The sequence below is a fragment of the Pongo pygmaeus genome, chromosome 16 (genome assembly GCF_028885625.2).
Source record: "Pongo pygmaeus isolate AG05252 chromosome 16, NHGRI_mPonPyg2-v2.0_pri, whole genome shotgun sequence".
NCBI classification, from domain to species: Eukaryota; Metazoa; Chordata; class Mammalia; order Primates; family Hominidae; genus Pongo; species Pongo pygmaeus.
Window position 1 is genome coordinate 63,000,455 of NC_072389.2, and position 27,326 is coordinate 63,027,780.

Here is a 27,326-nt window from a genome sequence, read left to right on the forward strand (position 1 = left end):
CCCATCTTACTAGGTTACTATTGTTAAGAGAACTGTTGGGCTTGCTGCCTGCCAAATAGTATGTGCTAAAAAAATACCCATTTTTCCTTCCTCATTTGCAATTTCAGAGTTTTCAAAGTTATGGGAGGCTTGCTAGTCTTTAACATAATGCTGAGGCAGAGATGGGGCACGGGAACTAGACCACCAGACCTTTCTTCCAGTGCCCAGCCCCAGCGGCCCCAGAGAACTGAAGAGTCCAAGCAGTGTTGGAGAATAAATTGTGCTGTTGTAAAACAAAAGTATGAAATGTTTTGTGATGTGGCTTGTTCTGTTTGGATGTAGAGAAGGTCTTTCAACTTGTCCCACATTTGCCAAAAATAAAGGATATGTAGAGCAACTGTGATTCCAGACTTTTTGGTACTCTGCCATTGATTTCAGATATTTTATTGTGTTGCTGGACCCCTTCTTCTCCATCCTCCCCTCAAAGTAATTTACTAGATGTTCCAATATGTTATTAACCCCAAAACAGAGAGCTTCTCAGATCTGTAAATGGTGCAAAAAAATTATCTCTCAGTCCCTGGAAAATAATCATCCTTATATGCGGTAAAACTTGCAAATGGGAACTTAAAAAATAGTCCTGTGCTCCTCTGGTGTGGTAGTTTGTTAGTAATCACACTACTTTGTGTGGTCATCACATAAGGTAAGAAGAGTGGATCTTAGGGTTTGATTTCTTGTTCTTGGAAGTATTTTTAAATGTTTTTAAATTTACATTTTTTTTTTACCAAACCTTCCCCAAAAGATACATGTTTTCTATTTTTATTTATTTTTTTTTGTGGAGATGAGGGTCTCGGCATGTTGCCCAGGCTGGTCTCAAACTCCTGGCCTCAAGAAGTCCTCCTGCCTTGGCCTCTTGAAGTGTTGGGATTGCAGGCATGAGCTGCCATGCTTGGCCCTCTTGGCAATATTCTTTAAAGCTGTGACTGTTGCTACTGCTGTTGTTGCTTTGGTTTAGGACTCATTTGCTTTTTTCTCCTATTTGTGTTAGGTATCAGCAGTTGGAGGAGGCATCAGCCAGCCTCCGTGAGCGGATCAGACACCTAGATGACATGGTGCATTGCCAGCAGAAGAAAGTCAAGCAGATGGTTGAGGAGGTAAGCATCTGCAAAAGGTCACAGGCCTGGGATTGCTTCCTGTGGTGGGGAAGCATCCCCAGAACAAGTCTGCCTTGCCCTTCCATTTCCTGTGGCTCACAAGCCAAGGTGCTCAGGCCACTGCCATCTAGGCCCAGAGTGGGATTTCCCCATATGTCCCCCATGGACTGATGACGATGATGCCCCTAAAAGAGGGGTTTCCTCAGGTCAAAGGGTTACAGTTAAGAAAGCTGGAAAGTGCAGTTCATAAGCTCACCCACTGTGAAAGGACAGTCATAGCCTGAGTGAGTACCCACAGCTCAGGGGACCCAAGGGGGTGATGGGAAGGGTGAATTTAGCCCAGGTCCCTGCACTGCCTCCACAGCCGTCTGTCTGTCTCTCTCTCTCTCGGCTACCATTCTTGTCCTTTTTCCTTTTCTGGGTGTGTCTTTCATTCCCTTTCCTTGTCTGTTTCTCTCTTTTTTCTCCCTCCTTCCTCATTCTCTTCTCCCACTCCTGTTTCTTCTTCCTCTTCCTTTGCCACCATCCTTTCTCTCCTAACTGTCTCTGTAACAGGAAACCAAGCTATACATTTAGTGTATGGGCATGGTTTACTATTCTCTTTTTTCTAAATGAAAAAACGGGTAAGTTGAACATTTCTATTTCTCTAAGAGGAACAAATTTTTTTTAACTTGTGTCAATATAAACTGCCTCTCTTGTGGTGATGTTCCAAAGAAGAAAGTCTGTGCTCTGTAAGGCTAATCACATATTATTGTAGTTTTCTTCTTGCTCAATTAAAAAATCCGATTGAAAAATCTGATAGAAAAAGAGCAGTTAGTACTAACAGGGTTATAAGAATTCCCTTGAGTCTAATTCCCTAATTTGCAAAGAAAAGAAAAGGTTTCAATTTAATCAAACATTTGGTTGGCAGTGGAAAAATGAAAAAACATTTTCCTTATATTAAGTACTACTTTAAAAAGTTATGTTTTATTAATGAATTATTAAAATTAAAAGCATATCTACTTCTAAGAAATAATTCATGTACATGACAGACAAATGGAAGATTAAAAATGTATCTATTTTATTAATCTCTAAGATATTGGGGATATTAATGTTGTGGGGTTAAGGTCAGAGAATTGTGAGTATGGGAAGGGACATCTTTTTTTATTGTGTGTAGGATAAACATACACATTAGATAAAAGTTTGTCCGCAAAGGAGAAGTGCAGTTATACTGTGTTGAATCATGTACATCTTCTATTGGTTCACACACAAGTTTCTGAGGAGCAGTGGAATAGCAGAGGAAGCCATGCACGCACCTTTGCAATCCTTTTGTGCATCCAGGCAGGAGCACTGCCCATGACAGTAATGGGGAGGGAGATCCTGCCCTATCATCAACACTAGATAGATGTCAGGAGTGTGTTTTCCAAGGAACAGCATCACTTTGCCACAATTAGCATCTCAGTGAGCCTTGGCTGTCTGGGCATAGTTTTTCTGCTTTTGAATTTCACACCCATGAAGTCTGGGGCAAGGGCATCCCTTATTTTCCCCCATGTGAGTGTCTAACTGTGAGCACTACATTTCTCCCACCTCACCACAGGGGGGTGTCTGTGTCATTCTTGTATCTAATCATTAGAGAACTATTGAACAAACCTCATACTGGTTGGCTTCTGATTCATTTAAACCCTTACCTGTAAGAGGTTAAGGCTGTACCAGAATCAGAGACATTGTTTTTTTGAAGGACACTTTCAAAGAAGTTTAGAATTCTCTGTTTCCTAACTTACTTCCAGAATATAACAAACATACCAATTTGAAGGGAGTGAAGGAGTACACATACATATACACACACATATACATATGTGTGTGTGTAGGGACGCATTCAAAGATCACTGTCCATGCTTTGCTTTTTTCTACCTGTGATTTCATATCTTCCAGATAAGCTTCTCTAAGCTTTGATGTGGTCTGTGGTCTGGAAGTCCCAGTCATTGGAAAGAAATCACCAGTTAAAACGTAGGATGCCATCAGAGTTAGCACCCCCTGGGGGCTGGCTGGGTTTCAACAGTGAATGTAGACCACCACCACCACCACCACCACCAACAAAAAGAGAGACACTTTTTATTCCTAATAATTTTTACTGCCTGATTTAGAAAGTTTGTTTTTGCCTAGCATACTACATTAACTTACATAAGAAAAGGTTAGTTTAAAATCTCAATTGCTATAGCCATTTATGTGAATATATTTTTTTAAAAGTTAGAAACATGGTCAAGGGGCATGGACAGATGAGCACATTCAGAAGAGCAAGACCAGGTTGGAAAGGAGTTGAGAACCTGAATAATTCAGGGAACTGGGGAAGACATGCCCAAGGAGAGATGGGAGCTGAATTCACATCTTAGAAAACATGGGGGAATATGTCTTTATTTTGTATTGTGAAGCAAGGCCAGGCCAGAACCACTGGGTGACACTTTCAAAGAGGCAAATTGCAGCTCTTCATTCAAAACAAAGAAAACATTTCTAATACTGGCTGCACTGGTAAGACATTTAGCCCTTCATCATGGGTACATTCTTTACAAAGTAAGAAGTTGATTGAGAAGTTCTCTAGTGTTCCTCCACAAATTCTGTGTTCTGTAACCTTAAAGACTGTGTGGAGGAAGTCTGGTAACTTCAGTTAAGTGTTCATCATATAAAGAATTCTCTATTGTTTACTATGCTGTGCCTGTTTTTGTGAGCTCAGCCTTATCATTATGTTGCATAATGAGCAAAATCAGCAAAGTCGTAACTAAATCACTTCAGATCACTTGGAGCAAATTTTGAAAAATCCAGACTACTGAATTGGTCACTTGTCAAATGAATCTTGAACTCTGACTCTAGAAGAGAAGTATGTTTTCATCTGTGAACTGTGGCTCCCCAGGCATATAGGCAGCCTTTAAGTGTAGCGGATGTTAGGGACCCTTTTTCTTCCCTCACGTGGGTCTGGAAGCTCTTCTTCATCATAGCCTCACTTTCACCGTGGATGGGAGTCTCGTCTCCATCCATTGTTGGTATTATTTTGGCCATAATGTCCATGAGGAAACTTAGTTTTTTTAAATGATGGGCTTCTTTTGTTTAGCTCAAAATGTCCAGGTATTACTACTGAGATCCTTGGGAATCCTTAAATGTTAAGCAATGTGTTTCTTCTCACCTTAGTGGAGTATCATTCTATCATAGTAATAATAAATAATAAAATAACAAATAATAAAAAGTAACTGGCCCAGGTTTTGTCATCCTTAGCTCAATAATGACTTAATTTCCATGGTGGGAGACAGTAGGACTTGTACTGTGTAGGAAGGGCTCATGGTGGGGGTGAGCCCTTTTGAAATGAAGGATTAGTACATATCTTACGTGGTCAAGTTCATTGAGAAAAGACAACACAAAACGTCTTCTGTGAAGTGTGGGACCAAGTACCTCTCACTAGGCTAGGTCTTTCTTCTGAATTAAGTCTCCTGTCATGGATGTCAGGGGGTTGGGTATCTCCCCCATCACTAGTTCTTCCAGCTGATTCTGGCTTTGATAAAAATGAAAAAACAAAGCCAAAAAAGCCCCACGTGTGCCTCCTATAGCCAGAAACTACAGAAAAATGCCAAGGGATTGGAAATACAAAGCCCCCAAGGGGAAATTAATTCATTCATCCATTCAGCAGATACCCACCAGCACCTGCTTTCTGCTGGGGCTGGGTACACAGTGGGGAGTTATGCAAACATGGGCCCTGCTGACACAGATCTTACCCACTGGTGTCACCTGAGTTCCAGGGTAGTCTTGCCTTTGGGCTTTATTATCCTGTTGAAAAGCTTTGTTGGGATTGGTCTTTGGTCCTGAATGAAGCTGCATTCTTTAGATTGCCAGGAAAGGCACTGGGACAGCTGGGAGGAGTGTAAAAAGTAAGAGAGCATCCTGAGGCCCCGACAGTGCCCCTCTGCTCACACATCTTTGAGTGTGACTTCTTCAGTCCACAGAGTCATTCACACCCTCTTTACCTGCTCTCACCATGGCTCGCCTGCTGCCAACCAAAGCAGCTCTCCTGCCAAGGGGAAAGTGATCTGAAGGAAAAAATAAAAAATAAATTATTTGCCTTCCAAGAGGGTGGGTTTATATTTTTGCCAATGGGCAGGGATATTGTTCAGCTGAATAAACAGTAATTTCTTAAGAGGTTATTTTTTCTTTTTTTTTTTTTAGCTATATCCCAGTGCAGCCATTAGGCATCCTTTCATTTTATCATGTCTTTCTTTTGATTTCCCTTTGCCATTTGTGGTATAGGAAATGTTTCTTCCAACAGGGTCTGAAGGGAGTTTCTTTGCATTTGCAGAGGAGGCATTTTCTTTAGACTTCTTTTGCTGAAAGTAATTGCACTCTGCCCCACTTTGCTATAATTGAGATGTTTAATAAGTGCAAAGGTGCAAGGAATTGATTTTCTCATTAGTGCTTCTCCACCCAAGCTGCACATTGGAATCACCTGGGGAGCTTTAAGACATGCCTGAACCTGGCAGATGGGATGGAGGCAGACTGAGCACTGGGTTTTGTTTCGTTTTAAAAACTCTACAAGTGATTTTAATATGCACCCAGGATTGAGAATCGCTGTCCTGGATTCTCAGAGCGGTGGCCTGACTCTGCTTGCTGGGTTTCGTGTTCATGCATTTGGCCAGCATCCCTCAGAAGCTCCTATGCGTGAGGTGGGAAGCTGCTGGTGAACTCAATAGGAAGGGCTCAACAGAAAGCAAGCCAGGGAGACAGTCACCAGGGACCAAGAGCACAGAAGTGAGAAAGCTGGTCCAAGCCTGTGACTCTCTGGGCACTGTCAGGGGACTTTCACTTCTTGCCAGCCCCTGGTCCTGGGAGGATTCTGTGACAGCTCACTCTTTTTTTATTTTTGATTTTGTTTTAGAGACAAAGTCTTGCCCTATTGCTCAGGCTGGAGTGCAGTGGTGCAATCATACCTTCCTGCAGCCTCCAACTCCTGGGCTCAATGGTCCTCCCCACTCAACCTCCCAAGTAGATGGGACTGTAGGCACGTGCACCCATGCCCAGCTAATTTTTGTATTATTATTATTATTATTATTATTATTATTTATAGAGACAGGGTTTTGCTATGTTGTTCAGCTGGTCTTCCAACTCCTGGCCTCTAGCAATCTTCCCATCTTGGCCTCTCAAAGTGCTGGGATTATAGGTGTGAGCCACTACACCTGGCCTGACAGCCTAATCTTAATAGCTGTACTGGCCTGGTGGTATCCAGATAATACAAACTTCCCAAAGGCTATTGAGACCCATCTAGAGAGACATTGCTAAGGTGGGATGAATAGATAAATTCTTGTTAAATAGATAATAGAAACTTAAAGGGACAGAATCCAATCCACCTAAGTCCTTGAAAGCTGGACTACCACTAATAGAGACTAAGAGTGATTCTCATGGATCCTCTTCCAACTGTGCATGTATGCAAGTGTCTGCTTCGCCCTGCTTTAAATTATTCACTTCTGTCTATACAGAAGACGTTATACTTGGCCACACGGTACCCCTTTAGAAAGAGAAGAAAAAAAATCTTGGTGAAATAATTATATTAGCAATGAGCACTTCTTAAGTTCAAGGCAAAGCAGAATATTATTTGTGATTCCTAAGGAGTGATTTTGAAAGTATTTTATGGTCATCTCTTAGATTTTTTTTAAAGAGTGATGCTGTAGTCATAATGCAGCAGTTCCTTGGGGGAAACAAACTGGATCAGGGAGAATAATAGATGAGTAATAACTCTTCAGAGAGTTGAGGCTTTGAGTATCTGGCTCTCTAGCCAGTTGGCCAAACAAGGCTTTACATTACTAGTCCCTAAATCCACATGCACCTGCAGTTAGAGACCTTTATGTGTCTACAACAAAAGATGGCCTAGAAAAATAGCATCAAGTATGGACTTTAGCATCAGGAAAACCTGCATCTACTAGTTGTGGACCTTTGAAAAGTTATTAGTTTCCTTGTCTATAAAATAGGGTTAATAATAATATCTACCCAATTTTTTGTAAGAGTTCAATGAGATGACATATATAAAATGCACAGCATGTTAATTGGATGATAAGAAATAATAAATATTAGTGGCTGTTATTATTACCACCTGTAAATGGGTTCTGCTGTGTATACCTAAAGTTAAGTGAACTAAAAGCAAAAGTAGCTATGTTGATTTCCTGAGCAATGCACAGGGCTGCCCTTCATCTTTCCCTTTGGGAGTCTTGTTGGCCACATTCAATCTTTGGGTATACTTCTCTCTTCTCTTTTGTGCTCTGTGCTGTTTTCTAGCTTAGCCATCATTCTCTTCACAAGAATATTTATACAAAAAGCAATTTTTAAAATTTAAATTTGCTTCATCGCGAGTATCTTCCATTTTTACATGGTTCAGTCATTTGCTGGCACACAATTTAATTCAAAACTGTTGTGCGGTGTGATGAAATGTGCAACACACGAAAGTACATTTTGCTAGATGCCCTGTGTTTAGAGGATTTCAAGTACTTCTCATAATTGGTAATTAGCCAAATGGGGGTAGGGGAAAGGAGCCATAGCACCGAGCCCACAAACCTAATCCACCCAATTGAACTGTCTCCAGATCATGTCGCACGAGCTCTTCTCCAGATTTAGTCTCCGACTCTTTGGAAGATGATAAATTGGTAGCCTGCTCTGGGTTGGAAGCGATTCCTTTATTGTTCGTGATTAGAAGAACACTTGTACACTCTCTGCTGGGAAGAGGTGGTATTTATCTATGATGAGCCAATGAACAAAACAGGAAGGACATATTATTGAAAGGAAAATTTGACCATGTGGGGCTCTTGTTTGTGAAAACACCCACATACTGTCACCCTGACTTGCACAGCCTCAAACTGCAGAGTCAAGAGAACTCACAGATCCACAGAGTATTTTTAGGAACTTGAGTAGACATCGAAGAAGGAACTGCAATGAAAAAGACTACTGAAAAACCATTCAGAAAGTTCCAGGTGGAGGCTTGGAAGATGAATCCTTACTTATGGAAAAGCTGCCAAAGACATCTGCTAAGGAGATGGGAAGAGAGCTTGAAGAATGTTAGTGCTCTGGGAAGGAGGTGCTCCCACCAGATCACCCCCCAGAAAGTACAGGAGCAGCCAAGTGTCCATGTGGTTTGGTTCTATTTGTATATGGGAGGTGGCCCTGAAGGTGTCCTTCCTGAATGGATGTCAATACTCATCTTAGGACTCTTCTAAGAGGAGTTTAGTTTGCTTCTATCACCATCAGCATTTTGCCTGAATTGGTTCAACCAACTTCATGAAAAGGAGTGTATCTGATAAAGAGAAATCTATTTGGCTGAAATATGTTGAACTGAAACATCCTTCATGTATGTTTTATTTTTATAGAGGTCTTTCTTGAGATTGCTACAGGCATTGGTGTTTTATCAGAACATGACAGTTTTGCTGAGAACTAGCAGTAGTAGCCGCAGTCATAGCAATGGGTGGCATGAGTCTACATAAGCTGGGAGATGGGGCTCATGGAGTGAGTGCGTTCAGAGGCCCAGTGTCCCTCAGACGTTGGCTAGTTCTCCACTCCTGCCACTCCTTCGTGGCAAAGCAGGCATGAAGATGCTTTCTTGCTAATATTTGCCTTTGCTTTCATTTAGATGCTTCTACCCAGCTTAAGCAAGGAGGGAGGGGATGGGAAAGAAGCAGATGAATACTTTTCCGCATTAGTTATTAACCTTTAATGTTGTTCACCTGTGCACGGTGCTGTGTTTAGACACACATCCCCAGATACGACGCTGGGTATTCAGACTTCCACTACGGAGACAGAGGCAGATTTGAGAATCTCATCCGGATGTTAGCTTAGTGTTGTTAACTACACTGTTTTTTAGGGACACCTTTATTGCTGTAATGTTTTTCTAAGTCTCTGGTGGAAAAGTCACCGGCATTTGTTCTAGCAGCATTGATTCATTGCCAAGTTTTAAAAAAGGAAATAATTAATAGAATGCAATGACCTTTAGAGAAAACGGGTCACCCATGTAAGTCTCGCTTTCAGGGTGGTGTGCTTTCTTCTGCTTTTAGAGTTCCTTTTCTCTTTTGGGCTATGAACAGTACCTGGAGGCCAGGCAGGCCTTATTCTGGAGCAGATAGTGAGTGAGGTTCCTAGAGTACTGCATAGCCTGAGAGTGCCTCCTAAGTGGATGCTCTCCACGCCTCCTGCACTTGGCCCTGGCCCTGGGTCCTAGGCTCATTGTTGATCTTCTTAGATCTGGATTCCTTACATCGCAGGACCTACCTCAGCCTGCTCTTGTCTGCCTTTGCTGATGCCCCTCAATTCACCTCTTTCCTGCCTGTACTGTGATATGGTGTGAACTTGACTTACTGCTTGTCAAACCTGAATCATGTGCTGAAATCCTGCCCCGCCACCGCTTTCCTCCCTTAACTGGATCCTTAGCCTTGGACTCCAAGGCTACAGCTCTGTGTCATGGCCACTCACGCCCCACCCAAAGGAGGTGCTCCTCAAAAGTTTGAGGCAGGAGTGATTTATTGTAAATGACAATGTTATAGTTTCTAATTCTAGTGTTTAGCATGGTAGTATTCACTTATTTATTTTAAAATCTTAGACAATTTATCTAAAATGTCAATTTTTAGAAGGTATCAGAGCACAATTGTGGCAGTCTTTTTTCTGTATGTGTTATATGTATTATTAAAAAAAGCAGGTTCATTCTATGACAGGTATTGGTTACGGTATTCACAATATAAATTGTCTTTTCAAGGGAAAAGATATTTTCTTTGGAAATGTAATTGAACCTATGTTCTCTTTATCAAAATTGTTCTAATTGACTTTGAACTGTTTCTCAGACACCTGGTGCCCAGTTTCTGGCCATAGAAACTATGTGAGGCTAAGTAATTCATGTTTTGGGTCACTACCAGTCACAAATGCTTCTCTCATTCCAAGGCTATGCATATAGATGTCACATTCCCACGTCAATCATCTCTGGAAGGTATTATTTGCCCAGTTTTTTAAGCATGGGAAACTGAGGCTTAGAGTCTTAAAAAATAAGTAGCTGGCAGTCTCTCAGCAAATAATGATGGTGCTGCACTACATACCCAGATCTGTGACTCCAAAGCCAACCTTTGTTCTTTTCTTCTTGTTACTTTTAATTGGAAAAAAATTTAAATTGCAAAAAGTTGTAGAGAATGATAAAAACAAAAAATCCACGTACCCTCTTCTAGGATTAATAAATGTTGCCATTTTGGCACACTTGCTTCTGCTTTTTTTTTTTTTTTTTTTTTTTAAATAAAAGAACATATCACAGATAAAGAAGAGGTTCTCTTTTTACCTGTCCCTGATTCTGTTCTTTTTCCTTCTTTCACCCTCTCTTCTTCTCAGAGGCAATTTGGTCTCTAGGCCATGCCTTGATGATTTTACTGTGTATATATATATAAAATTAGTATGTGTCTTAGTTTGTGTTTTAAATTTTACATAAATTTTAATTTATAATATTAAAAATAAATTGTACATATTTTGCAACTTATTTCTCAGTTTTGCTTTTGGTGTTATTCCATATAGATCTGGATTATTCATTTTAATGGCTAATATCCTTTTATTTGAATATATTGTAACTTATTTATCCTATTGATAGACATTTTTATTCTTTTACAAATAATACCAACATGTCTCCAGGCTTCTCTAACTAGGAAGTATACTTAGAGGAGGAATTGCTAGGGCATGGGATTGGCACAATTTCACCTTTTCTAGATATTGCCCAATCGCTGCCCACAGTGCACATACCTTTCCACCAGTCACATGTGAGAGGGCAGATTTTCCAAATGCTCGCCACCACTTGGCACTGTGTGGACTATAATTTTGGCCAGTTAGGAAATGGCATCTCATTGTTTTCATCTTAATTTGTGTCAGCCTGATTACTCATTGAAACTTGTGAGGTTGAGAAATTTTTCTTAAGTTTATTGGCCATTCAAGTTTCCTCCTTTATGAAATGGTTGTTCATGTCATTTGCTCGTTTTTATATTAGGTTGTTTTTCTTTTATCCAGCTGACTTGTAGAAACTCTACATCTTATCAATATTAATCACTTATCAAAAACTATTTGGGTGCCATTATCTTCTCCTAGTCAATGTTTTTTGTTTGTGGTATCTTTTATAATATATAAGTTTTTAATGTTGGCAGAAGTAAAGTTAATCTTTTTGGCTGTGTTGTGTGTCTTGTTTGACGTAAAGATAGTTTCTGTAATAGTTTTGAAGTTTGATTGTTCATCTTTAGGTCTTCAGTTACAACCTGCACATCCGTCCCCTGTATCCTCTTTCTTACTCTGTTTTTCTTCACAGCACTTATCATCCAATAATATGTCATGCACTTTATTTATCTGTTTTGCATGTATATTTTGTCTGTTGCCTGTTTCCTTCCACTAGAATGTAAGTCCCATGAGGGCAGGGACTTGCATCTATTTTGTTTGTGGTTGTATCTCTAACACCTGGGATAGTCACTGGCAAATGATAGTTGCTCAATAAATATTTGTTGGACAAATAATGATCCATGTAGAATTTATTTTTGTGTATCGTATGAATAGGACTCCTTTTATTTTTGGCTCATGGAAAGCTTGTTTCTCTAATAGCATTGCCATACTGATTTTTTTCATGTCACTTTCGTCAAGCTGGAGTTGTTTCCCCTGTGCCATTGTCTTTGAACAATCCTGTTTTCCTGCCCCTCTGCTGAAGACTGAAGGAAACCCATTCCTTGGGCTTAAGAGTGGGAATAAGGATGAGGAGGAGCCAGGTACAATTTATGGGGAGCTTATGGGACAGTTGGTACCCATTTAAGAAGAGCCTCTTATGAGCATGAGTGCAAAAATAGACATGAGTTCCTGCTCTCAGAGGACCTTCTGGCTGACATTTAAACTCATTTGAACTTGAGGCAGAATGTCATAGGTGCTGGAAACACAGAAGGTGGGAAACTTAGTGGTTAAGTTCATAGGCTTTGAGTAAATTCAGTCTGCTTTTGCATCCTGCTTCTGCTACTGACTAGGCTTTGTATCTTGAGCAAATTATCCTCTCCAAGATTCAGTTTCCTTATCAATAATATGGGAATGGTCATAACATTACCTCCTCAAAAGGTAGTTATAAGGATTGACTGATGTGATGTGTGCTAAATGCTTAGCACGGTTCCTGCCAGTACAAACTAATTCTGATGTGGGTGGAGAGTCTTTAGGGAGGAGGTAGTGTTTGACCAGGCCTTGTAGGACGGGTTGGATTTTTCTAGGCAGGGATTGAATGGGTGGACATGTCAGACAACATATAGAATAAATAAAAGCAAAAACATGCAGACCAGAAAGTATAGGTTGAGTTCACAGAGCATTCATCTAGTTTGGATGGTACGAGGGAGTGAGAAATGAAGAGGCAAGAAATATAGGTTGACACCAATTGTGATGGTTTATTAGCACCAAGCCAAGAAGGATGTCCTTCATCACTCTGCTCATAATTCCTCAATGGCTCCCCATTGCCTGATCAGATCTGAGCTCCAGAGTGGTGCCTCTGGCCAGTGGGTACTGGGTGAATAGGAGGGGAGAGGAGCACGGAGGACAGCAAGAAGGCTCCAAGGAGAGCCCTGGCTAGTGCTAGAGAGTGTTCACTTTCCATGCACTTGAACTTTAGGAAGAGCTTCCAAAATGCAATTTTTTAGCATCAGCTTTGTGCCAGATGTGGAGCTAGGGGCCTCCATATATATGTATTACGTGATTTTGAAGCAGTTCACTCCCTTGGACACTCCTGTTCAGGATTTGGTGTTTTGTCTCTGAAACTGAAATTCATCGAGAAAAGCACAGGGGTAAATAAGCTTCTTCCCCATCTCCATTCCATCTGCCTCTTCTTGAATCATAGAGGGAAAAAAAGAACAGCCTAAAGAATTAGGGCCCCAGCAGATCCTTTGTGACAGAAGATATCACATGTCAACCTTCCTCCCAGCCCTGCCAACTCTCCAGGGCAGCTTTGCAGCCATAGGTCGTCATCACTGGGAGGATGGAAGCAAGCAAACCTCTGAACAGGGTGTGGTGTGAATAGGACAGCCTGGGCCTTGCCCTCACAGACAATTACTTGGGTCTTAATCTCAGCCCTGTCAGCATCCGGATGATTGTGAAGGGAATGAATGAATGATGAAAGTCTTGGCACCTCAGTTTCATGGTCTGGTGGGGATAACCACATAGGGTTGTTTCTGAGAATCATGAGCTAAGCCAGCAAAGTTCCTGGTAGCTTGCACGCTCCTCCTTTCTTCCTTCTCAGAGAATGTGCTCAGATTGGGAAGCAGTTTAACCGTCCTTCCCTGACATTTGTACAGCCAAGTCATGTTTAGGTACCCGGGGGAGCCAGAGTGCTCCTCCTCTCCTTCTGGAGAAGTTGGGTTATCTTTAATATAAGATAGAAATCAAACCAAATTACATTATTTTACCTCAGAACCCACTTGCAACCGATCCTTTTGAATGGTATAGTTCTATTATTATATATTACTTCAAACTTAATAGGAAAAAATTGATTAAAATATGTGCCTTGTTCATATCTAGCCTGGCTGAATGCCACAAGACACATTAATTGAAAATGAATTTCCACAAACCCAATCAAGCATCATGAAGATGAAAAATGTACCTTTTTCCCTCCATTCCTTCATTGATTTTTCATTTTCCCCACTCAGTGCTTCATTTAGCAATTTTTCAGTTTCGTTTTGTTGTGGCCTTAGTTCACTTCCTTTACTCCCCCCCAAATGAGATAATGTACCATTTTCTTCATCCTTATTAAACTCTTCTTTCATGCTGCATGAGTGCAGGGCAGATTCTGATCTTGTCATATTTCTCTATGCATTATTTTTTTTTGTTAAAAAGAGGCTGAGCTTTATTCTTTTTATTCTTACGTTTTGTGGTGGCTTTTATCAAAGAGAATGGACTTTAAAAAACACAGTAACTATGAAATTACGATGTTACAGGACTTCCGAAATAGAATTAAGGAATGCTATGCAAAAATAAAACACTTTTTCTGAGGAAAAGTGTAAAATATCAATTATTCTCATGGTCACAGTGGGTATGTGGGGACCAGACACAATTCCTCTTTTGTTAAGAGAAATGAAAACAATGGTTTGCCAGATCATAGAGGCATCAAGAGGCTGGGTTAAAGACACGGCACTGTCAGGAAAAGAGCAGGCAGAGGGAGATGACGGCTGAAGCCCAAGTTAGCTCTAGAAGGTTCGGTCCCTGACCCAGTCAGTTCACCATTTCCCTGGATTTCTAGGGGTTTTGAAAACAATAATGGGGATCTTCAAAGTATTTCCTTGTAAAATTTTCAAATTTTCAAATAATGTGATGGCATAAATTTCCCCTGAAAAGGCTGTAAGAACTCACAATAAAGTATCATATTCCTCTATTTTGACCTAGAATTCATAGCCCTAGTAATCTCGTTTTGATTAGATGCTTTGATTGGCAGTTATACATCTTTGATAACATTTTCAATGTGAAATGAATTATTCTTTCGTTAAAGCTGTTTTAAGCAGAATGTCTATAAATGAAGGCCCACGAGAAGGAATAACAAAGCAGGGGTGTTGGGGATGGTGGCTGGGGAGCTTTGGTGTATTTATTAACCTTTGGTTGAGTTTTGCGATATGTGCAAGTACACACAGCCCCGACACTCTGATTTTGAAAACAATGAAATGAAAATGAAATGAAAACATTATAAACAAATTTCAAATAAAATAATTTAAAATGTTTATTTCAGGGGAAGTTTATGCCATTGCATTATTTGAAAATTTGACAATTTCACAAGGAAATAGCTTGAAGTTCCCCATAGAAATCCAGGGAAATGGTAAACTGACTAGGTCAGGGATGGAATTTTCTAGAGCTCACTCAGGCTTTATTCATTTAAAATGAAAACAAAATAAAACAAATTTTAAATAAAATAAACAATAATGTCAAATAAATGTTCAAATAAAATAAACTTAATGTGCATTTAAAATACTGAATTCCTTTTTCCTTATAAGATTTAAACAGTTTGATTAAATGTGACCATCGGTTTTGTTTTTCGTTTTCTGTTTTTAAAGAGTTTATTTGAGCAGGCAGCACCAGGCCACATGCAATTGAGGGCTTCACCTAGGGAGCTTGAGGGAAAAACTTTTATAGGTGTTTATGGAAGCAAGACAAGGAAAATATTTGACTAGTTAAAGCAGAAAGTCCCTACTTAGGCCACACCTGTAATCCCAGCACTTCGGGAGGCTGAGGCAAGAGGATTGCTTGAGGCTGGGGTTTTGCAAACAGCCTAAGTAACATAGCGAGACCCTGTCTCTACAAAAAATTAAAAAATTAGCCAGGCACAGTTGATCACACCTGTAATCCTAGCTACTTGGGAGGCTGAGGTGGGGGGACCCATTGAGCCCAGGAGTTTGAGGCTGCAGTGAGCTATGATTGTACCACTATGCTACAGCCTGGGTTACAGAGGGAGACGCTGTCTAAAAAAAAAAAAAAAGTCCCTATTTAGAGGTTAGTTGGTGTTTTCTGATTGGTTAAATTTAAATTTCATTTTCCTAAGCTGTGACCATTCATTCTGAGATGGGTTTCAGTTTGCTTAGGTCAGAACCCAAGGCCCTGGAGCCACCTCAGCCTAATGGCCTCCCAATTAATTATTTTAATGGTTCCCCTCTTTTGGCTAGCCTTTCATTTGTGAGAGATTGATCAAGTTTTAGTGCGACATCTTCTGTTACCATCATGGCTGGTTTTCCTTTGTTTCAGCGGGAAACTCCTAAGTGTGACGTCAGTTTTAACCTTCCTCCTATTATCAGTAAGAGTGGAAGGAGGGGGAGTTGATTGTACACATGACACTCCCAGTACGTACTCAAAGTGATGTGCACCTTTTATATGCTCTGTATTCGTGTGTTTCCTGTTTTACATAAGGCATTTTTCGTGTTTGTTATCCTTTGCCAGCTGGTGAAAGAAAATACCCCAAAGCACAATTTCTTAACAGCCCATGTCAAGCGCTGTCTGATATTTAATACTTATTTGCTGCTGCTGCGTTTTCTTCATTAATTTCTCTCCAAGTTCAATACTGAGTTATGTTTCATGAATCTTGCACAATTGAGCGCTACTCACATGACTGCAATGCTAGAGCCATCTCATTTTCTGTCCTCTGATGTGAAATGGACTGTGTCCTACATGTTACTAATGGGAAGAAATTCCAGGAAGTTGAGAAGCCTCACAACTTCCAGCTGTGGATTCCTCACTGAATCCATAACAGAACCATACTACATTTTTGTACAATTTCACTTTGGTCTGGTTGACATATAAGCTCTTTTCAAAACATATTGGGGGGACTTTTTTTTTTAACTATAGCCATCTGTTTCTAAAGCAGTTTTTATTTAAATGCACAGATTGGCAAGGGTGATTTCAGCTCCTGAGAGAAGTTATCTTTTATATGAGATAATTGATGCACTAAACACTTGTTCCCTGTGGGTTTGGGGTCGAGTACAAGAGAAAAAAGTCAACCAAGGATGGCAGTAACTGTGATGTGTCCTAACAGGGGTAGGTTCAAAGGCTGAGCTATCACAGAGGAGGGGGACACAAAGCCAGCGTGAAGGACTTGGAAAGTGCTGGCCTAGGTGACTGTGGGTAGATTGTGACAGCAGCAGTTTTTCTGGTGGAAAAGGGGATGGAGGGTGGGGCGGCATTCCTAATGGAGCCACCAGCCTGTGTGTGCCAAGTCCTGGAGGCGGGACCATAGTGTGTTCATGCAGTGCTGAGAGGATGGAGTGTCCTAAATATAGGGTTCATCATGGGGACAGGATGGGCATGAAATGAAAGTGGGAAAATAGGGAGCACAGCGGAAGGGCCTCCCGTGCCATGCTAGTGAGTTTGAACATTAAAAGCATAGGGGGTTTTTAATTGGGAGAGTGAGATATTCTGCATTTCTGGTGCCAGAGCATCTGTATTTTGTAAAAGCTCCCGCCATGGGATTCCAGCATGTGGCTATGGTTAAGGATGATTACTTAGCTCAAACCACCTATGCAGGTAACTCGAGTGTAGCTAATGTGAAAAAAAAAAAAAAGCCATGATCAGTTTTAAGAAACTAAAAGAACTTTTATTTCCCCTCCCTCCTTAAATATCAAACTGGCCTGTATTCTAAGAGACTAACATCCTGCATGATTGATCGGGCTGCAAGGCACATATTCACATATTCAGTCTGAGTTACAAAGAAACATACTCATCAAAACAAAAATTAGAAAAAGTTCTATTAACATCAGTTAAAAGGTCCCAGATTTTATGAAAATGTATTTTTCCCCTTGTTCTATAAGGGGGCCTACTATTTCGTATTTAAATTTAGCTGTTGCAAGATTCTGTTCTTGTATAAATCAAATAGGTGAGGTCCAGAAAATGAGTGCTTCTAATTTCTCAGTTCTTAATGCCCTGATTTGAGCTTGGTAACTTGCATCATTTACCACCACCTGGTGACAGCTAGAACTAAATGCAGCTTTGTGAAGGGTAAATTGAAGGTCAAACTTAAACATTTAATGCATCAAGAAGTGAGAGCAAAGGTGCCTAATGGATTTCTTGCATACCAGCTATATGGTACCCTGGATTTTGGAGTAGCTCCTGATTTGGGGGTTGCTCTGGGGACATGTGTTTAGCAAGATCATCCTGGCCCAACTGGGCCTCCAAGCATCTGAGCCAGACAGTTTTTCCCCCGAAGTCTATGGGATGGATTGTTTAGGAATGGCTGGATGGATTTGTTGATTCATTCATTTGTTATCTGAGAATATAAAGATGATCAAGGTCTTTACTCTTGGGAAACTCACAGCCTAGGGAAGGAGAAACATCAGTAATCATATAATAAAAGCTACCTTTTGAGTGTTTGTCATGTGCTAGGTGCTACAAGAGACAATATTTCAAGGTTCTTTGAAGTTAGTAGTCAGAAATAATACTAGCCACACAAGTGTGTGACTTAAAGATTGTAAAAAAAGAACCAAAGGCTTGAGAGTCAGATGTTCCTAGGAGGCTATCAAACCCAGGAGCATGTGAGTCTACTTATTTTAGAAGCTGAGTATGTCACTTGGGAAAGGGATGGGAGGTTCTTCAGGGCAGACCACTGGGGAGACTAAGTTGGGATTCAAGTTTGGCACCCCTTGGGGCCAGCAGTGCACTGACTCTGCCAGCCTTAGCATCCTTTGTGCTCTTATCTGAACAAGTCAATTCAGATCACAGAATATACTAGAAAAGATGTTTCTGTAAGAAGTGTTCCAGGATAAAAGCAAATCTGCACAGATAGCATTAATTTAGCACAATAGCATACTTGCTTCTTGGAGCACCATTGCTGAAAACCATGAGCCTTGTTAGAAGCTGCAGCACCCTCAAATCCTACTCCTGTCCAGCTCCTTCTCCCCAGAACCAAGTGTCTCTCCAGACTAGCATCAGCCCTCTGCTCTCTCATGAGAATTCTAGAGACCTTCTCCCTATAGCACTCTCTCTAGGTGATATATTAACCATTCACTGATTTATTTTTTAAACTACAATCTAGGGGACAGTGACCAGTAGGATCCTCTCAATATCTTACTATGAGCTGCTCATTAAGGTGTTTTAAAACCACCTCTCTTGCTTTCTTTGCCTCACAAGCCACTCTGATTTCTTCAGAGATAGTGTAACGAGTGTATTTGAAATCACCTTTTACATCATTTGATTAAATATTACCCCTGACTTTCTTGGAACCTTTTAGTTCCATTTTGCCTCTCATTTAAAGATTTTAAAAGTTAACTTTAACAATCTTAATACTATAAAAAGGAATGAAAAAGGCATACCATGAGAGTAATTTTTCGAAACTATTTCTACAAAAATGGAAGGCAGTTTACACAAAACAAACTTAAACCTTACCACAACCCCAGAAGTATTTCATTTATCCAACTTCTCTTCCAGCTTTTACTTTCATCATTGTAAACTTTTGCTTTTCTATCCCTTGAGGCTTTTTGTAAACTTTCCATTTTGCAGTGTATTTGTTTTTAGTGTTTGTGTAATATACTCCATCAAACTGATATTTCATAATTTATTACCCATTCCTTTAGTGCTAAACATGAAGGTTATTTCCATTTTCTCTCTATTATAAATAATGGGAGCAAGAACATCTTTATATATAGAGCTTTTTCCTATGTTTGAATTATATCCTTAGGATAAATTCCCAGGAGTGGGATTAGTGGATCAAAGGGTATGAACAGCTTTATGGCTCTTAATATTTATTGCTAAATTGCCTGAAGGGTCATACTAATTCACAGTGCCACCTGCAACACAGGAGAGGAGCTGCCCCTCCTGGCCCTGCCAACGCTCATTTCTTCAGTCAATAGTTTTGGGCAAATTTAATAGGTAGTCAAGGGTAACCATTGCTGTTTTTAATTGGTAATGTCTTTAATTATTATTAACGTTGGACATTTTTTCTTACGGGTGTTTCTGTTCTATTTTGCATGGTTTACTTTTCATGTCAGAGGATTACATTTTTTGACACCACGTGAAATTTAAAATATTTGATAATGAAAATGCCAAATGCACGCGGAACAGAGAGAGTAATTGATGGAGCCCTCTACATTACCCAGGTTCAGCAAATAGCAAGATTTGGCCATACTTGCTTTATCTACTCCTTCCTTTTTTTTCCCCTCTTGTGCAATATTTTAAAGCAAATCCCAGACATTCTGCATATGTTTCCTGTAACTTCACCATGCATCTCTGAACATATGGACTTTTTCTTACATAACTATAACACCATCATCACACCTAACAAAATTAATGATAATTCCTTGCTATTATTTAATACCAACCTGCAATAACATTTTCCAAAGTGTCTTTTCTTCTGATGCTTTGTTCCAATCAGCATACATTGTGTTTACATTTAGTTATGTTTCTAAAGTCTCCTAATCTAGAGCATTGCTGCCCCCATCTCTCCCGACTACTTTTATTTCTACCTAAGAGCTGAGTCAGTTGTCTTGTAAAAATGTTCACATTCTGGATTCAACTTTTTGTGTCCTTGTTAGCTCTAGAAGCTTGATTAGATCAAGTTTCAACTTTTCGGAAAGGCAAAAACACTTCATGGGTGATGCTGTTTCATCGTGTATCACTTCTGGGGTGTATAATGCCTGGTTGTTCCACCTTGGGTGATGCCAAGGCTGATAATGGAGTCAAGTGGTGACAACCCAAAACATGATTGAATGTTTTTTCATCAGCTTTTATCATCATGGTTTAATCTACTGATGATGGATGCTTGAAGCCATTATTTCATAGAAATTGCAAAATTGTGATTTTCTAATTCTGTCATTCTTTGGCCATTGATTAACTGGAATTATTCTGTCAAGTAAAACTAGGGCTTTTTATAGTCTCAAAATGCAGTTTGAACAAAGAAGGCAAGACAGATGCTTTATTTTTTGCTCCAAACTCCTTTCCAAGTAAGGAGTTGATGCCTTTTCTACATCCATTGGAGTCCAGTGAGCTGTTACTGTTTTTTTCTAAAGAAATATAATACTCATGTTCTTTAATATCTATATATTTCATGTGTTTTACTCAATTACACTCATTATTATTTTTGATGTTCAGAATGTTCCATCCTTGGCCCAAGGGGAGACACCTCATGTCCTTGTTTTCAGGCATAACAAGATATCTCAGGTTCATCTAGTTTATTTTTTGTCCCCTGAAATGAGCCATTCCACCAAGATGTCCTGTGTTTTTTTAGTGGGGAATGCTATTTAGAGACCACAATCTGCACATACTATGTTCTTATTGTTTCCAAGTTTTCTCAGTAGATAGAGATACATATTTTACAAAAGAAAATAAAAATTATGAATTCATACTGATATTGTCATTTTAAATTGAACAAAACTTTGTTTACTTCTTTGATTTCATACTTGTATTGCTTTCTCTTACAGTAAAAATCTTGGCTCCAAACATGATGATACTACAATATATATCAAACAGTTACAAAATAACTTCAGTGTTACTACTAACAATCTTCTCAGTGAATGCGAGATTACTTTGCAGCTCTATTTATCTTTAATAATCCACTAAGAATATTGAGTCAAATTACTGTATTCTAACAACACTTGGATTAACACTTCTCACCAATTTGATGTACATCGTTTCTTCAATTCAGTTTGTTCTCAGATTTTAGGGTTCACTTTTTTTCTTTTTGGCTTCATTTTATTTTTTGAATCTACAAAATGTGCTTTCAAAGTTAAACCTATGTAACAAGGCTTATGTTTATTACATAAACCTATGTAATAACTTATGTTATCCTGTCTCCTTCACCTAAGTTCTTCCTTTTCCCTATTGGTAGCTATTTATTAATAATTAGGGTTCATTTTGTCTTTGCAGTGTTTCTTTTGCAAATACATATGCATTCACGTGTCCCCACCTGTTTTACATCAAAGCGAGTATACTGTCTGCCTTGCCATACACTTCATCAGTGTTTTTGAGATCTGCATTTTTTGGAAGGTTACACAGACCTCCATCATACCATGGTTTGTATAACCAGTCGCTTATTGATGGAGTTCTGTTTTGTGTTTCCTAAAATAACAAATATCCTTTGTTCATATCATTTCATATTTTGGCCAGTGTATCTTTGGGATCTATTCCTAAAAATGGAATTGCTGAGTCAAAGGGTTAATGCATATGTACTGTTTCTAGATACTGCTGTATTCGCTTCCATAGGAATGGTGTCATTTTGCATGAGAAGGATTTTAAAATTTGTTTTGTTTTCAGACAGGGTCTCACTTTGTCACTCAGGCTAGGGTGCAGTGGCACCATCATAGCTGACTTCCACCTTGACCTCCTGGGCTCAAGCAATCCTCCCACCTCAGCCTCCCAAGTAGCTGGGACTACAGGGACACACCACCACACCCAGCTAATTTTTTGATTTTTTGTAGAGACAGGGTCTCACTATGTTGCCCAGGCTGGTCTTGAACTCCTAGGCTCAAGCAATCCTCCTCCCTTGGCCTCCCAAAGTGCTGGGATCATAGGAGTGAACTACTGTGCTCGGCCTGAGAATGATTTTTTAAAATAATTTTGTGAGCACACAAATTTAATATACAGGGATTTTGGAAAGTTAATGTGTTATTAATGATCCTACATACTGTTCCCACTATTATGCATAACACGGCCTGGTACAGAGTACTCTGGTTCCTGCCTTCAGGGAAGCTATGGTTTGTCTAGGGAGACATGATGTATGATTGGAAAACAAAGAGTAGTCTAAGATAGAATATATTATGAAAACAAAGATGGGTCTTTTTAGGAAGCCTTTCTTGCTTTCTCTGGGCCACATGAGTCTTCGGTCCTCTGAATTTCAACACTTTTAATGAGACTTCTAATGATCCTTTTTTCAAACCAACTTTGGACACTTGGTTGAACAAATATGAATGTATTGAATAACACAGCCAAATGTTTGAAATGCAGGCTGCCCTATAAATTCAAGCTGAATAATCATTTTTTGGAGAGTTGTATCTACATTTCCCACATGTTCTCTGGAAGATCTACTGGATGTTTTAAAGGGTTACACAGCAAAATCAGTGTGGAAATGTTGGATTAATCAAAGCTAAGGAGCTGTGACTCCAAAATCATGTCTGCTGCCCCAAGCTCACCTGTTCACAGAATCCCCCTGTCATGGAGCGTCTCATGTTAATACTGTTCCACGAAACACAGAGAATCAGTATGCAGGCTGTTTGAATGAAAACCATCCAGCCCCACTGGAAATGAGGAAAAATAGAAATAGAAATAAAAATAAATGAAAACCAAGGGCATCTATTCCAGTTGATAAACCTGTACTTATACAATTGTACATTTTTGATTAACAATTTTCCATCCCTTTCTTTCTAGATTGAATCATTAAAGAAAAAGTTGCAACAGAAACAGCTCTTAATACTGCAGCTTTTAGAAAAGATATCTTTCTTAGAAGGAGAGGTAAGGATCTGTGTGTCTTTAAGTTGATGTCTTCCCCACCATTAAATTTTATGTTGCTAAGCCTACCACCGACACTTAATTAAAAATATGGCTATTTCCCGGCCTTATAAAATTGATTGAGGGTTAAGTGCCAGCCTTGAAAATAAGGTTCTGACAGCTGTTTTTCCTTTACCATCGGACTCCCTTCATTCCAGTTGCTGCTGACTTCTGCTTTTTGGCTCTAGTTTTTCTTATTAAAGAATCATCCTAGCAAGCCTGATAAGCTGTTGATTAGCACTGATAATTCCCCACATTTGTCCAGTGCTTTATAATTTGTGAGATATGTTCATATACATTCCTTACATTATTCTCTCTGCAACTTTAAGAAAGGCAAGACTAAGATTATTATCTCTGTATTAATACATGAGAAAACAGAGGCACAGAGAAGACAGGTGGTTTTGCTCAAGGTTGCCCAGCTTAATAAATGTCAGAGCCAGGCTGAAAGACTCCTAAATCCAGTGCTCTCCTATCACAGCGAGTGAAGATGTGTTAGAGGGGACTTAATTTTACCTGAAACTTTCAGATGCTTAGTATTCTTGACTTTCTGGCTTTTTGAAAGTCATTTGGGGATTTTGTATAGGTTCCAGAGAAGAAAATTATGGGGTTGGAAGAAGCTTACAAGGAGAAGTCAAAATCTATTTGCTCTAAAGGTTCTTTATTAAGAGCTTGGCATTGAGCCTTTGCCTTTTGAGACTTCGTGGAAAGCTGGTTTGCCAAGCACCTGTCCTTTTCTGTGTTCCTCGTTATAGTCCTTCCCCAGTGAGAGAGCCCAGCAGACAATGATAAAGTAAGAAGAAAGAGAAGAGAAAACTTTGATTAAGCCCTGCTGTGTGTTGGGCACTGTTAGTTACTTTGGATATGTTCTGTGTAACACAGAAGTTAAGAGTGGAATCCAACTTACCCAAGTGTGAACCTGGATCTGCTTCTTATCAGCTGGGTGATGTGGGGGAAGTTTCTTATCATTATAAAGGAGGGATCATAACTGTGCTATGTGTGGGTGACAGTGCAACGAGAATGTATAGAAGGTGCCTTACATGTACTAAGCATTCAATAATTTTAAACGTGTTATTGTTGTTCCCTCTTTATTAAAAGGGACACCCTCTGAGTTAGATGATGTTTTCCCCCTTTTATAGATAGGGAAACTGAGGTTTGGGGGCATTAGGAAGTTTGCCCAAGGTTACAGTAGAGATGGGTAAGCCCGGATCCAGAGCCTGAGCCCTGAACCACCATGTTTGAGTGGGTGGTGAGCTGAGCCTTCATTTACTCTGTTTTTGAGGGGTTGCCTTACAGCAGTCATAACCAGAAGTCCCTCGTGGCCCGTAGGGGCCTGGTACCAGATTCAAAGCTCAAGAGTCTCTGTCTTTTGCAGCTGAGTAAATGGGTATTTTCCCCATTTCCACTCCTGTCTTCCCCTCCACAGTCATTGGCTCAGTGCCAGCCTTGTGAATGAACATTTCTGTTTCTGAGATTCCTTTCTGAAATTGCAGCTCCCTGTGGGAGGAAGCACACCTTCCCCAGTAAGAGTCAGAAAATGAGTGCCCTAGTGGAAGCCCATGTGTCCAAAGAGAGGGCAGTCACAGGAAAGAGGAAAGACAGACTGACAGGAGAGGCAGAAGGTCCCCCAAGACAGTGCCCCCCACCCCCACCTTTGGCTGTGCTGCTAAAGCAAGCTCTCCTACTGGTAGATTCTTAAATGTCCAAGGGAATATTGCACATGGGGAGTAATCTTAGAAATAGCTATGTTGGTTTATGCTCAGTGTATTAAACTCATCTCTTACCTTAGTTTGGGTTGCTCCAGACCTTGAAATGTGGAGTCCAGATAGTTTATCTGGGAGGCGATCTCAGGAAGCCCCACGAGGGGAATGGAGAAAATGAGACAGGGAAGGGAAGAGAGCCAATAGCGGTGCCGTATCAAGGAGGTTGCCCTGAGGACAGCTGAGGCTCACTCCTGCTGGGGATCTCTGGGAGATGGTGTGGAAATGGCCCTGAGCTTTCCTTACTGAAAGGCCAGAAAGCTGGGGCATTTATCCACTAACTCCCATCAGTCATTGGCTGAGGCCTGCTCTGGGGGGTTGTGGCAGTTCTAGCCTGCCCTCGGCAGAGCCAGTTAGACTCTGGTGGTCAAAGGAAGCCCCCAGATGAAGAATCACCAGTGGGCTGTTAGGAAACAGGAATGCCCAGAGGATGTAGGGGGGTGGGTGGCAGTGTCAGCTATGTCTATCTAATAAGCAAGACTTTGAAAACCAGTTTTTTTGAGCATATCAGTAATGATTATCAATCTGATTGATTAAATTCCCTGAAACTATTTAAATTCCAATACAAATTTATTATGGCTAATTGCTTTTGGCCACTTCACACATCCACCTTAAACAGCAGATAATATATACAAAATAAGTTGCATAATGACAAGATTTAATAATACATTTAGACTTAAACCTATTCTAAAATACTTAAACCTATTCTAAAATTATTCTATTTTAGAATATGTAAGTATTCTAAAATATTTAAACCTATTCTAAAATACTTAAACCTATTCTAAAATTATTCTAAAATAAATACGGGTTTTAATTTATTTTGTCATTGTTTCTGTTCTTGTTTTTTTTTTTAAACCTGCCTGAGGCCATTGTTTTACTCTTTCAATATTTTCTTAGGGCTAACATCATTTTGACACCTTTCAGACAGGTGCAGTCATCTTTGAGATCCAAAAGAGAAAGGATACCTTCTCTAAATTGCTAAGATTAGAGGATGTGGGTTACATAGGTTCTTGGTTGGGTCACAGGACCCTCAGTGGCTTCTTCCAAGGTGATTCAAATGCAGCACTCCTTATCACTGTCTTTAGCACTATTAAAAACATATGCATTCTTTATCAATATTTCATCATACATAGCTAGGCCATGTAGAGATCTCCTCTCCTAGGAGATCAGAGGTGACATTCAAATACTTGGTTTTCCTCTTTGGCTCTCAGACTAGTTGATCATTTACACACACTCTGCTGACGCTGTTCCTTGCTAATTGTGGATGATCACTAATGCTGACACGTTGCTGCCCAACTCTCCACCTGATTGCTCTATGGCACGGATGCTGAGCAGTCCTTCTCCAGGCCCTGAAGTCCTGGGGTGACCTAACTTACATGTTCTTTTGTTATTCTTTCTAACATAACACAAAAAACTTTTAAATAGACATCTAATTAATACCTCCTAAAAGAAACCACAAAAGTTTTGGTAGATAAATCTGGTATCTCCCCATCTTATTAATAAGTATCTACATTTGTTAAGAGCGCAATTGCAGACTCCCGACTCAGACTACCTGAGTACAAATCTCAGCTCTGCCACTTAGTAGTGATGTGATATTGAGCAAATTAATTAACTGTCCTATGCCTTAGTTGGCTTATTGGTAAATAGGAACTTTCTCTGTGAAATGGCATCCTCTCCATAGAGTTGTTATGATGATTAAATGTGTTAATACTTAAGTGATTAGATAAGTACCTGGCTCATGGTAAATGCCATATGTGTTACAGTTTCTTTAATTGCCTGGGTCCCAGGGACTCTTTTATTGTCATTGATAAATACTTTAGATTTATAGCTATGTCCCATAATGAATCACTCTTTCTCTTTTGCTCATCCTCAAAGTTGGAGACTGTCATCAAACTCAGCTGTGTGATAATTTAACAAAGAGAATTTCACCTTTAGGTGAACATGAGCAGGGCTTGGACAAGCCAGGTCCTACTAGCAGGCCATAGGGCCCAGAAGTCCTTTGCCTGCAGCAACCTGAAAGGTTCATCCCGGGAGGGTGAGACTGGACGTGAATCTTATAGGCTGGCAATATTTCAGCTTCTTTTAGCAGTTGGCCCCAATATTTGCAGAATTCATAGGTGTTTGGGATTCATATCAAGTCTTAGAGTTGAAGTGTCATAAGCTGATGGTCTTGTATGATGTCATTACTCCTATTATTTGTTCTGGCTCCATGCCCAGGCAGTATTTGGGGATTTATTGATCATGCCTGTGCTCCTCTTAGCCACAATGCTGTTGGTTTTAAAGAAGCAACTCTTAGTTTCGGACTGAAGAGCCTTGGCTCTTACACATTTCCTCAGTTAGTCCAGTTCCTAGCTGTTCCCCAAGAATATTTTAGCTGTTCTCCGTTTTGAGCTACGGGTTCAGGACTGCATGACATATCCATTGCTGTGCTGGAGCTGCTTCATACTGGTTAATGAAAGCAGAAGACATGCATCACTTC

General features: G+C 40.0%; 1 protein-coding gene across 2 annotated transcripts in view; it reads left to right on the top strand.

The window, feature by feature from the left end:
- Positions 1–27,326, top strand: part of MYZAP (myocardial zonula adherens protein) — a 97,623-nt gene that overhangs the window by 47,894 nt on the left and 22,403 nt on the right. Inside the window, exons 10-11 of one of the 2 annotated variants that reach the window (XM_054451086.2) lie at positions 1,025–1,130; positions 22,971–23,054. In XM_054451086.2, coding sequence (XP_054307061.1) covers positions 1,025–1,130; positions 22,971–23,054 — 190 coding nt within the window. Of the gene's footprint in view, positions 1–1,024; positions 1,131–7,716; positions 12,949–22,970; positions 23,055–27,326 lie in introns of those variants that run through there. The other variant, XM_054451089.2, reaches the window with a different exon arrangement.